Genomic DNA, 14,083 nt, shown 5'->3' with positions numbered 1-14,083 from the left:
TATATCCATTAAGTTATATAAAAATGTTTGCACAAATATTTTGCACAACATTCTGCACTAACTGTAAAATTCTCTATTATATATTACTATGTATATATATAGATGCATATGCATATAGAGTGCCTTTTTCATTTAGGGTATTTTCTTTTCTTTTATTTATGTTCTTGACTGCAGGACTTGCTTTATTCTTTGTAAATATCGTGCACACTGAACACCAAGGCAGTACCTGGCAACAAACTCCTTTCAAATTGAGTCTGATTTTGATATTTTCAGGCCTAACAACTGTTTCATTAACAACAATTTAGAGGAAATGGAGGGGAAATTAAGGAGGTTCCAAAAATATCAGAAATAATAAATATTTTGCCCATATGGAGCATAGATAAAATGTTATCTATGCTCCATATGGGCAAAATATTCCCCATCTTGGTAATCAAGATGGGTTTTTTTCTGGCAATATTAAAGTGGCAAAATATATATATAAAAAAATCATCACTTCAGTAAGTAATACATTATTGATTACGTTTAATTATTCAGCCCTCATGAGACAACAAGGCAGTCCTGAAAACAGTAACACAAGCATTAAATTAATTCATTATTCTTTCCTCAATGAGACTTGTAAGTGACAAAAATCAATTTCAGCTGACAGGAATTCTACTGGGGGAAAAAAAAAATCTCATTAATCTAGCTGCAGCCATAAGGAAACAACAGTAGTTACAAGATTCTTGAATTATTCTATTCCATCCGCTGTGAGATGAACCTGATGTCTATGAAGAAGGAGCAGGTCACTGCCATGCTATGATGACGCACACTGACTAATTCACTTTGAAAATGGTCAGTTTGATGGTTTCATATGGTGGGAGTGACAGTCTGAAATATTGAAAAATGGTAGAGACGAGGCAAAAGCAACAAATGCACCTTTTAGAGGCGTGCATATATTACCCCATATAAATGACTAGACCAATGTTATTTATTGTTATATTTTTTACAGGAGAAGATAATGTTACTTAACTACTTGCAGCTATTTCACTGTAATGACATGTGGCGTGAATAAACTTTTATACATCACCTCGTCCATGAACATGATTTATGAGTCAAGTCAGATAGATCTTCATCAACAATTTTCATACTTCTTTTTGAGCTGAAATTAAATTGTGTGCTCATAAGCAGGTTTGCAAAGTCCCATTTACATCGACACCGAGTCGTCTTTTTCTATGTGCTGCAGATTCCCTCCAATATGAAGGCTGATCTCCATGGGTTTGATGTGTGCACACACAGTACAAGGGTGGCAATGATGTATCAATGGCCCATTGTAATCTGTTGGTCTCATCTGGCCCGTGGCCATCTGCTGAGGTCAAAAGTCACTGTGGATGATGACGACTTTCAAAAAGCCTCAGATCTGGGCTAGTGCTGATCTGGCTGAAAGGGAGGCTGCCTGGAAGGTGATCTGGCCGTTATTTTTTCCATTGCTTGAAGAACACATTCTGATGTACGTGCACACATTTGTAATTATAGCTAAGTTGCTAGCGGCGGATCAACACATTAAAGCTGGCCTATGTGTCATTTAATCAGTGTATGGCTGTGGAATAGTAGGGAAAACATGATTACAGCTGAGGATAATACCATTCTATAAGGCTTGGTGGCTAACACCTACAATCCTGTGAGAGAGAGACACACACACACACACACACACACTAACTGTAGTCAATATTACAGTCATGTCGACTGAAGCTTTGACACTAGCTTCTTAATGTTAATTTGCATGCTGGTGATGGCAAGATGAAAATAAAGTAAGCTGTAGAGGTGAGTTGAGAAAAGAAAGGACTCATAAGTATAATGGCTACACTTTGCATGCTGTTGTACTTCATTTGATATAAAGGCAATATATAAGACGCAACATTTATCCAAAAACAATACACATAACACCTGACGCACATTTGCAGCTGCTATGGGTTAGGCAAAGGTATGATGTACTGCCATGTTATGTACACAAGTATCTGACTTACTGTAGTTACTAAGCAAAGTCCAAGAAGATGAAAGTCTGCTGTAGTTTTAACAAAAAGTGTTGATGGAAGCTACAAACTATAACATCTATATTCACAACATTCTTCTGGTGTGAATAAGAGCAAGTCAACGTGAAGCTGCATGTTGTGTCCCCTCATATTCTCAAAGCTATGTGAACTTTTGTCCACTACTTTGATAAGTGTGATATTAGTTCAACCAAAACTTGTTTTTATAAAGCAAGTTTCCAGTCAGGGACCTTCTCTATGGGAAGAACATGCAGCGAGTGAATGTAGCAGTTCAAAAGGTTCAAGGAACATCCCTTGATCAGCCTTAATGCAGAACCTATGTAGCTAAACATCAAGGGACCTGCAGTCCTTGGTATGATGGGCTATGAGTCAAAGACAGTGTCTATAATATAGAGACAGACAAGAAGCACTAACGCAACACAACTCAAATTCTCCAAAGAGCGTGGGTAGTTTGGCCAAAATAGATTTTATTGATCCAAGAGTGTCTAAAGTTATTAGATCTCCAAGTATTATAGCATTGGGTACAGGTACCACAGGGAGAGTTTTTGTTTAAGGGGAGCCAGGGTCTGTTTAGGATCTGGCAATGATTATTTAGCAGGTAAGGTCCTCTTTCATATGAGAGACGGGCCCTAAAAGTGTTGTGTGAGGGCTTGACCAATGGTCAAAACATGCCAATATTTCTGGATAGTGTCTTGAACAATGTGAGCATGTGGAATCAAGTCATAATACAAGACACTGAGTAAGGTTGTTTTTCTTTTATACCACTTTATAGCAATAGGTCATCTCTAGACTTAACTCGGTGAGCCTCATTAAGCGTGAATAACACTTTTCTGTGCAGTGTTGTTTCATCTCCAGGGACTTCTCTTTGAAGTTTACATCAGAATGGCAGTGGCATCTTTGGCTTTTAGGTAAGCCATACTTCAGAGCTCTAGGGTGGGCACTGCTAGCTAGCTAGAGGGAAAGTGTTGTGATCTGTTCTTCTTGTATAGTGTGGTAAAAAGGCTCCCATTATTTAGGTCTGCACAGGCTCAAGTGTTCTGCATTTAGGCTGAAGTTCATTGGACCTTTTATTACTGCTACATTCATTTGCTGCCTTGAAAAAAGGTCTCTGACCATAATTGTGTTTTATAAATAGATTTTCGTAGAGATTTGAGTGTGAAGATGTTTTTTTTCCCCGTTACGTTTTATAGTCTATTGCTCCAGCATCTCAGTTAAGTTTGAGATGGTGTTCTGCATTAAGGCTGAAGTTCATTCAACCTTTTATTACTGCTAAATTCATTTGCTGCCTGTTCTTGCCTTGAAAAAGGTCTCTGACCAAAATTGTGTTTTATAAATAGATTTCCGTAGAGATTTGAGTGTGAAGAAGTTTTATAGTGTATTGCTCCAGCATCTCAGTTAAGCCTGATACCGGGTGAACAGTGTTCTCATATCTATTAACTGAAAACAGGAACATTCGTTTCTAAATTAAACCAACTCTCAACACATCTTTTGTGGTGGGAGAACACAACCAATGAACCTGCACAAACATCCACTGTTAAATGTCAGGTGTGATATCTTTACCTAAATATGGGTTGAAGCTCCACCTTGTTCTCTTCTCTGACTGACCATTGCTTTTGGGCTCCAACTCATCCCCCAGTGGAGACCGGAGGATGTTGAGGCAGGTTATTCATGTTCGGTTTCCCTCACAACAATCATTTTTGCAAAAGGGTTTTCTGTAATCCAGCAAAGCTGTAATGCTACGAATCCAATTAACTATTATAAGAAATATCATCCATTAAATGTATTAAAATCATAAAGTTAATTGTGATGTACTGGTGCTGCAATGTCTTTTTGGTCACCTGTAACTGAACAGCACTTGTATTGCATGAGGTTACTGCTAGACAATTATACATAATTAAATGATTGGGGATAAATGGTATCATATTTTTTTCAAACAGAGTACAAATAAGTAACACAGAGTGACCTGCTGCATTCACGCTGTAACTTAGCAGAAGTCAGTATGGGAACCAGGACTAACAAAAACAGTCGTAGTCAGACAGCGGTGTCAGCTAAGAATCTGGATCATAAGTGGTATATGTTGTGCAGTGCCATGCTGTGTCATCTGCACCTGAAAGATCAGACTTCCTGCAGAAAGTTTCTCACACTGATATAAGGGTAGAAACAAAAATCCTCCCTCCCTTAGTTTCATACTGCTGTTCTTTTTCAGAGTCTGAGTCTCCGTCTCTCTCTCCTCAACATCCCAAATGCTCGCTTTACAGCAAACACTGAAACAACTAGAGCATCTCCTTTGAGCAGAGAGCGACAGCCTTGAGTTATTTGTTGTCATTTAACAGTGTGAGTGTGTGTGTGTGTGTGTGTGAGGCAAAGTGAGAGAGAGAGAATGAGAGTGAGTATGTGGAGGCACCGTCTGTCCTTCGACCTGGATATAATGGGACCCTGAGGAGTGCAGTTTTAGTAGCTGCCGATGGAAATTACACACTACACAAACGTGAAAACATAAACACACATGGACGCTTACACGAACCCTAAAGCAGTCTTGCAGTTCCTAATGGCTATGTACCCAAACAGTGCGTCAATGGATTATCTATCTCCCTAAGGTAATAATAGCTTTGCAGTTCAATATTGATGAGACAATCCATAATTCCAGGTAAGAAAAAATAAGATGTATTGCTACTGCATATTACTGATAGCATCCAACAGTGAGTCAGCCTAATGTACAGTTACACTTAAACAGTAAACAACAGTAATTATATGACCGGTAGAAAAGCTGCATTGTTAGTAGGAGCATGAGAACTATGAGCCACTACACAATGCTATAAGAAGCTGTGTTCAACCGACTGAAAGCATTCCTTTTCACTGGAAGATGAAAAGCAAGTGAATAGCGACACAGTTGACTCTTTTCGTTCAGGACCGGTGAGTTTGAATCATTTGTGATGACTAAAATAATGAGCTCTCAATGCTCAAATGAGTTTCCTCTACATAGGGACACGGTGAACACCTGATTATGTTTCCTGAACGCCCCCCTGTAGAGGTATTGGTGGCTCTAGAGGAGACCCTGCAGACCTAGAACATGCTCAAGGGGTCAGCTGAGCTGGGGATGAAGAGGGATATCTATACCATTAATTCAACTACAATTAATTCAATAATTCAACATAATTTATCGTCATTTCAATTAACTTGTAACGTGATGAAATCATAAAGTGTAATAAATCCTGTCAGAATTGATGACAGCAAGCACATGACTTACTCAAATTTCTCATAAAATCTGATCAATATGAGTTAAAACCCAAAGTATTGTCTTCATATGATTCCTCTGCATTTGTGTGCATGCATGTCAGTCAGTGTATAGCTGGAAAAATGTCTTCATGTTTTCTCTCTATAATTTCACTCAAAACGTACATTTTTTACTAAAGTATTTAATTGATAAAATACTTTTTGTACTTTTGCATTTGTCAAGTATTCAGTTCGCCAAGGAGTGTGAAAATAGGCTTTACCATGTGGTTATTTCACATAGACTATTTATTTATTAAATTAAGAAGAAAACACATACACACATATATATTATGAAGAAAAACCTATATCTGCATACAAGCCTGAGTCTGGACACTGTCTAGCTTGCTGTTTCAATCCCCAGACCAAGAGGTGGAAACTGGATGGAGGGTTGACCCAAGTATATTGTTGTATCTTTAAATATAGCCGCATCATGCAGATGCAAGGTCTCAAAATAAAACCAAAACAACGGAAACAAAAAAGCATTAAGAAGACAAATATTTCCTTCTGAGATAATAAAAGCAAACCACCAGCATTTTGCGATCGCAAAATGACCTCATGCATTCATAACCGACTCTCTATTCATTCTCTCTGATTCCACTCGGATAGTTTCGTCACACACCCTCTACTCCTCCCGTCTTCCTATTTTGAACATTTAAAATCGGCAGTCATTTCGCTAGAAGGAGTGACACCGACTGGCAGGACTTTTATCTGAAAAGCAGCTATAAATAACCACGCGGAAGTAGGAAAGTGAGTGAAAGAAGAAGAGGGTTGGAGAGTTAAAATAGATCACATGTGGGCTGCACCCAAATTTGGTAAGCAGAGGGCATTTGGTTAGAACTGCAGAGTGTTGCTGAATCCAAAGCGGGCGATGTGATCCAACGCCTGAACGGAAACTAAACCATGCAGATCCCATCGCTCAGAGATGACTTCTGAAAGCTTGTGCACATCAGAATGACTGACTTTATGCATTGACTTGTGGGAGCGCTACTAAGCATCCCTACTACCTGTATACCGTTTGGGGTTTACGTGCTTGGTGGTCTTTGGAGGTCTTCATTTTACAATTTTTTTTTCTAACCCTCTCTTACCATCCTGACCTCTTTTCATCTCTTCATGGTTCCCCTCCCCCTGCTGATTATGTGGGTTTAAATGTTACTGCTAGGGTCAAACTGCATTGGCAAACACTCCCTATTTAACGTCCTTGGCACAGTGTGGGATTACAATGCTCAAAGGCTTAAAATGAGAAGAAGAATTGGAGGAAGGGAGGAAAAAAAGAGAGAGAGAGAAGCTATAGCTTGTGTGATGAGAGTCATTTCTGGATGATGGCGACGGCAAAGAGTTAAACCTCACAGGACTTACTAGTGATTATATAGAGCCCAGACAACAAAGTAGGGTCCACATGTTCACATGTGTGTGAGTCTTTTGAAGCTTTTACCCAACATCTAACCATTCAGGCATTCACACACACACACACACACACACACACACACACACACACACACACACACACACAAAACAATCAGTATGCATGGACAATCACAGCCACAACCCCTCCAGCTATCTTATCTCATCTCTTCTCTGAGTCCAGATAATCCACATAGGTCCTTCAATGCACCACACACACACACACACACACACACACACACACACACACACACACACACACACACACACACACACACACACACACACACACACACACACACACACACACACACACACTTTAGTGTCTATGCTGCCTGCGTCCTAGCACATGCTGTAGCGATTTTTAAAAGAACTGGCTTATCATTCCCCCCGCCTGGGAGCTGAAGAACACACTCACCTTAGCTGTTTCTCTCCCACTCTGTGTTCTACTAAATGGGACGGTAATCACTTCATCATTATACGACAATGTCACAGATTCCTATTGCTCCGTGCAAAACATTCCTCTTTATCCTGCAGTCAAGGACTGTCGCGCACTGTGTCATGAATGTCGAAGGGTCAGCAATCAATTTCAATGTATGCTTCCGCTGATATGGCTTATTGACGGGGGAAGATTTAATTAATCTACTGTTGAAAATTCCTATAATTTGAATATATTGCTATGAGGTGGGTATGACAACGAGAGCTGCTCTTCATACCGTGTTATCAGATCAACAGATGCAGACTGCAGAAACCATCTATAAATAGACTGTATCAATGAGATTCTTTGTATCTGATGTGTATCTGCATCAAAATGAACATCCCAAATTAGTTGCATTTACTAAAATCATTATATTTCTACTTTGTTTGATCATTCATATGAATTGGGTGACAATTTTTTCCCCCAGCATGAGGACAAGCCATCGCAAGTACAGTAATTTCACAGTAATTTAATGAGTAAATCCATCCTCTGTGGTGTCTTTGAAAAAACAAAAAATCTAGTTTTGAAGCTAAACAGATTTACATAAGCCATTTAAGTACGCATCTTGAGTTATTAGGTTCTAGTGGATTTCACTTTGCCTTCTGCTGGAATACTATAGTTAGTATAATCTCATCCAAATGTGGAATGTTACACGGATTACTAGAACGTGGGCAACAAATGAAGGATATGGATCTGCATGAAATCTCTGATTCACGTGACGAGATCGATTTCCCAGTAATAAGAGTAATAACAAAGCAAATGTATGTATCTATGTCCCTGAACGTGGACATATTAAAGCAGTGTGCCTCTGATGGCTTACGAGGTGAGGCATTACACTGAAAAAGAGTATGGTTTAGTCGGAGTGGAGTTCAGGACCTACTTGACAGGACTCCAAGAGATCCCCGCCAAGCAAGGATTAGTTTAATTTCAGAAATATCTCATTCATTTATTACCTTAAATATGGTCCTAGAGGAATGACAACCTAAACTACCTTAAGGGTGTATAATCCAAAATAGATAAAAAGATAATGACAAAAACATTGTTTGCACATCTCCCACTGCAATAAACACACCAACAAACGTTTGTCCTACCTGCCACTGGTGTTGCGGAGGACCACCAGAGCATCAGGGAAGCCGTCCAGGTTGTAGTCCCCGAAGTGCAGGCCCAGGGGTTGGCTGGGTTTCCCTGGCACAAAGCTCCAAACCGTGTCCTTCCGCTGGAAATCCAACAGCACTGGTACCCACTGCAAAACCAAAAATAATATCTACTCGTTATACAACACTGAAATTATCGTGAAAATATAGGGCAGGAGGAGGGTAAAGATACAAAAGAGAAACAGGAGATGAGAAGTGCAAAAACAAAGTCCTTTCAAAGTAGTTCAGGCTCATTTTTATGTATTAAATGTCCCATATTATGCAAAATGCACTTTTTAACGGCTTTAAACATAAATCTGGTGTTTCCCCCTCAGAAAAGCTCATCTATCTTTTTCTCCTGCTCCATCTAGAAGACACTCTGTAACAACGAATGGAACTAGACCCCTCCAGCATTATTGTCCGTCTAGCTGACTTGTGTGACAAATTTTGTGTTAGCATGTTGCGCGGCTAATATGGCTAGATTCCAATGAGATTCTATTGTAGTGATCCAGCGTCAATTGAGCAATGTTGGAGACACGTTAATGTTATGTAGGACCATGAGAGGCTTTTCTAACTGGATAAAATATGACAAAAATAAAATAAGATTAAATAGTTTCCATCTTATGCATAACATAAGATGGAAAATAAAACCCACTGAATAATAATAATAATAATACAAAATTAAAGGTTAAGAATGCAGCAGCACTAAAAGGTCTCCGTGCTCTTCTACCTTGTTCTTATCTTTTCTACATGAGTGGAAGAGATTTGAAACTTCTAAGATGAAAGCTATTTTTCGTGCCTTTCTACCAATAAGGTGAAACTGAGGTGAATACGTCCACTTGTATGAAGAAAAAGGCCATTATTGATCTGAAGCATACCAAGTTATTTTGCAGGGAAGCCATTCAACTTTTATCTTTGCTCTTGACCATCATTTTGGCTGCAATGTTGTTTTCACACTGGCATAGTACATGTTGTACTTTCCATCTGGCATCTCTAGGCAGGTAGACACAAATATTACAAAATACAAAACACTTCACTTCGATATTTCTGGCACTTTTCAGGGGGTTTGAAGAAAATCAGCAGCGTAGAGTGTAGCAAAGCTAAAACCGAAAATATGTTCTCCAGGTTTTCACCATGATGTCATATGGAAAAACAACTTGTGCTGCTCAGATCAAAATAGCTGCAGGCATGATGAAGGTTTTCCACTCTTATGGTAATGGCAACTACAACATGGATGACTTATGCTAGGACAAGCGAAAAAAGAACAATTTCAAACTCGCAACAAATGCTGGCCTCAGTGGATTAAAGCAATGGTGTGAAACAACCACAACACTCCAATAACACTCCTCTCTGATGGTCTCACGCTGGCTAGTTTTAGGAGCTCTTTAACTCCATGAACGGGTCCAAAATGACTTTGTGAAACTCTTAACACTGAAGTCACATCATAATATGATTGAAGTTCAATCCTAAATTGCCCAACAAACAGCAATCTTATAGTGCCTTGAGTATAAACCGAGACTCCAGCAATAGTTTTCACAATTACTTTAAGAAAAGCATTTAGTTGAGAGACTAAAAAGCAAATCACATTATTTGCTAGGATAAATTTGTTAAATCCTCAATTCAGCAACTCCTCCCCATGGTGTTGCAAAACAAAGCCTAATAGAAAGACAAAGAAATGATCAAAATATAACTGAACTAATCCGAATTTAGCAAACGATGAGAGAAACAATACGATTCATACAAATAACCAAAAGCTGTTTAATAATTAACTGCAGAGCTAGAATCAGGTGCTGTGTGTGTGCGTGCTCGGAGCCTGCAGTCTTGCCTTTAATGCATCACACAATGAAGAAGCCCTGCCACCTTTTTAACCAAACACAAACAAGGCATCTTTCCCTCATCTTGACAACTACAGTGCCAAGATAATAGGGCCCTCAGGGGGGTTTGCTGTAATACTGCTACTGTCTGATTTAACTGCAAGGAAACAAGGAAACAGGCAAACTAAAGGGGTAAACGTTGTAAACTGCATTAAAAGAGAAACACGCGTTAAGCCTCGCTGAGACAGCCATCACCTCTCGCTTAATATGAACGCCAAGCTCCAGCAACACACGCTGGTTTAAGCCTAGACTCTCCGTTTATGACCTATATTACATCCGACTCTCTTCCACCAAATTGCGGGTGACTGAATGCATCGTCATCCCTAATCCTTAGACTCCATCTTGACACAAAATGTACACGTACAGCCATTCATTGCAGGACTGCAATAATAATTGCAGTCTTTATTCGTCTAATAGTGTCTAATTACAGGTCATGCCCCTTAGTTGCTAGTTACACCTAGCTAAAACTAATGCAGACTTATACGGTAATAACGTGCCGAGCAATAAATCTGCTCTTTGTGTAAGTTCTCACACAGTTTGTTGACACCGTTTCAGGAGGAGTCCATTCAACTGTATGCAATATCCGTATAAAAAGAGTGGCACAATAACATAGTTTGTCCAATAGAGAGAACTGTCAAGTTGAGGAATTCAACTGTAAAATGCCTCACTTAATGTGGTCACAATCGTTCTATAAGGGATCCATATCAAGATTGTTGTTTTTCTTAATGTAATTAATTGTTTCTTAAAACTATTGACTTTTTTTCAATACGAGCATTGGCATCAAAAATCCAGCATCAGTCGGGCTTGTAATTCCTTTAGTAGTATCATAATGGCATCTGTCTTGTGTGTGTGTGTGGATCCTAGAAGACATAGGGCCAGATGCTGGAGGTTTTAACTATTCATGAATGTTAAACAGAGGGAGCAGGTGCAGAGGAAAGTCACCGGAGAGACACTCACTAGAACTGCCTCGACTGTAATTGCTCTTAATACGGCCAGCAGGTCTGAAAAAGACAACCACAGCCTATTACCAATTACTTTGAAACGTATCACACAAGCCGCGATGTCACCGAGGTGAGTTTCCTCCAAACCAGCTGTGCACACTAACACAGCTACTGATGTACTGTTTGTACTTCAGGGGTGACATGGTGGTGGTGGGGGTCACGTTATTGATGTGGCCTAGGAATGGGTGTCTTTGACCCCTTTCAATAAGAACTCCTAAAGTAAAATACTAAAAAAGTACATAGAAAGCAAACATAAATCAACATAAACATCTGTTCATTCAGCTTCAAGTCGAGCTGGAATGAAAAAAAATGCCTTTTAACTCTTTTAGATCACATCTCCAATATTGTTCACCTACTTAACAGTATGCCGTGAAACAAAATAGATATAAAAACACCAATTTCAACCAATAATATCAAGACATCCATCAGTTAACATCTTCCGTCTGCACACAGCTAAAGAAGGTTGAGAGCAAAGCTTTTGAATGATTGAAATTTCAAAATCTAATGTACCCCATGGAACGGCAGCTAGGGACTCTTAAAATACAGATCAGCAAGTGTAATAAATACAACAAAATACAATATATGAAAAAAACTTTTTCTGCTTTTGTATTTTGACAGGCAGCACCTTTTAACGTTACATTAACATGTATACACATCTTTAATTAAAATCTAACATTCTTTTAACTTCATTATAACTAATGTAGATTAGATTCTAATGTTTCACAACAGAGTCTCTTAATGAGTGGAAATGAGTTGAGGACGATAGTAATTATCAGTACAGATGGTGTCATAAAAACAGGGGAGTAAACCAAGGTTGAATATTTTTCAGAGGATAACAGTGGGCTCGGGGCTTTAATCCAACGCTGCCCAGTCAAGCTCTCAGTAAATGACCATTGAGTGATGTTGCTGTGGGGTTTAAGAGGCTGACAGCCTGCCATAGGGGCGTGAAGCTTGGCTATGATTATTGCTGTCCACAGTGGATGGGAGTGCTGGAAATGACCACTGTGTGGTGGCTGGCAGACAGAAGTGAAGATCGGCTGCTGCCAGTAAACACAATGCTAGCCATGGACACACAACACGGTGTATACTGTCCTACACACAAACAGGGACACCATTGCTCCCCTTTTAAAAAAATCCCAGTAGCAAACAGGTAAGGTTTAGACTCTGAAATTAAGCAATAGGGAGAGAAATAAATGGTTGATATGAGAATGGAGAGAAAAGAATTGAGTGAAAATAAAAGTTGTGCTAGTAGTTTATATGAAAGTGTGTGCATTGCCGGACACATCTTACAGTACAGTATTATTGACACATGAGTTCCTGTGTCAGCATTATTCCCGGAGCTGGTCGCCATGTTTACAAAAACTGCTGCACCCTCAATCTTTTTTGGTGTTTACTCTTCAAATGAATTCACACTATGGAGTCCTTTGGTCTGTGCTCAGCACGGTGACGGTCTCTCTGAGGACAGAGTGAGACCGTTGCTGGTCGCCGGCCTTATCAGCAGACCACTGTGCTGGTGTTTCGCCCTGAGGAAATCAGTGTACTGTCTGACGCTTCTATTCTCGCCCTGATTAGAGGAGGGGAGAGGAAGAGCAGGGAGAATACCAAAGGCATCGAGTCAACACTGCAAATAATGCAGACACTCTGACACATGGCTGTCATGCATCAGGTTAAAGACCGTCTGCAGACACTCCAATGGCTGCAGATTAAACTGAAGATGTCATTTTAATCTATACATTAATATCATTGCCTGCAGGCAATCTGGAAATAGAGCAGCGGTGGAGGGGAAAGGCAAATGGAATAAAGTAAAACAACGAAGAAAAATAGAATGAAGAGACTAAAAATGACAAACATGTAGTTACAAACATACAGATATTTGTAACATACAAACATATGAAAGAGATTCTCAATCAAGCGGAATTCATCAGGCGGAGATTAATCCTGCCATATTAAAAATGTATTAAAACACAAACCAATCCTAAATGTTGGATTATCACAGGTGTCTCGCATTCATTGATGCATTATATTGTTTCCTGGCATTACATGCACGTAGAGCCTGTTATTCGTTTTGCAAAAATTGACAGCGCCCGGATCATCCTGTCCAATCAGCACGCAGGGCTGTGTTCGTGCACACACAGAGCCCCTCCCCCCTCGGGTCGTTCCACTATCACAGGGGGGAGGCGGAGGGAAGTAGCAACAAGCTTCCAATTCCTCGTTAAAAACCGAAACGAGGAGGTCCAAAACAACCAAGGAGAAGAAAACACCGGTGGAAAAGAAGGAAAAAAAGAAAGATGGCGACGGTGCCCGTGATAAAACCAGAGTCAACATCGGACCCCCGTTTCAAAGGTGGCGTGATCTAAGGGATTTCAAAGGGCACGAAGTCGAGGGGCAGGAGCTCGGTGGTCGTGGGGGAGGAGCTCGGTGGTTGTGGGGGAGGAGCGTGAGAGTTGGAAACATTCAAAATCTGACAGGGTGCCCTCCATCCGCCGGACTTGTCGACTGGGACTTTAAGCTTGATTGTGTCTCTCAAACAACCCCTAATGACATTGATATATGATGATAATATCGTGTCAACATATGGCAGAGCTAAAGCAGAGTTGAAAGAGCTATAGTAATTGGTGCTAATTCAGCAGATGATATCACAGCAGCTAAAGAGGAAGTCATAAGATCAGTAGTTTTCAACGGAGCAGAGGGGGAACAATAAAAGTATGTCATTTCTCCTCAGCAAAATGAGACAGTGTTTCCCCTGTGTTTGTTTTTATTGCTCAGCAGCATTGTGTGGGGAATTCAGAGGAAATCACCGGGGCCTCTGTGAGGATATTAAAGGTTCTAATCTAATCAAATCATTTTTTATTTGAATAGCCAACCTGACAGAGGAGCTTCTTAAATAAATCATGCA

The 14,083-nt window shown here is 39.9% G+C and overlaps 1 protein-coding gene across 1 annotated transcript in view; it reads right to left on the bottom strand.

Moving 5' to 3' along the window:
• itfg1 (integrin alpha FG-GAP repeat containing 1) overlaps positions 1-14,083 on the bottom strand; it is a 125,001-nt gene that overhangs the window by 60,506 nt on the left and 50,412 nt on the right. Inside the window, exon 10 of the mRNA XM_084039842.1 lies at positions 8,271-8,422. Within this exon, the coding sequence (XP_083895968.1) occupies positions 8,271-8,422 (152 nt within the window). The remainder of the gene's footprint in view (positions 1-8,270; positions 8,423-14,083) is intronic.

This window comes from Eutrigla gurnardus (assembly GCF_963514095.1).
Source record: "Eutrigla gurnardus genome assembly, chromosome: 1".
In the NCBI taxonomy this organism is placed as follows: Eukaryota; Metazoa; Chordata; class Actinopteri; order Perciformes; family Triglidae; genus Eutrigla; species Eutrigla gurnardus.
The sequence above is the reverse complement of the archived record's forward strand: the minus strand, read 5'-3'. Positions and strand labels throughout refer to the sequence as shown.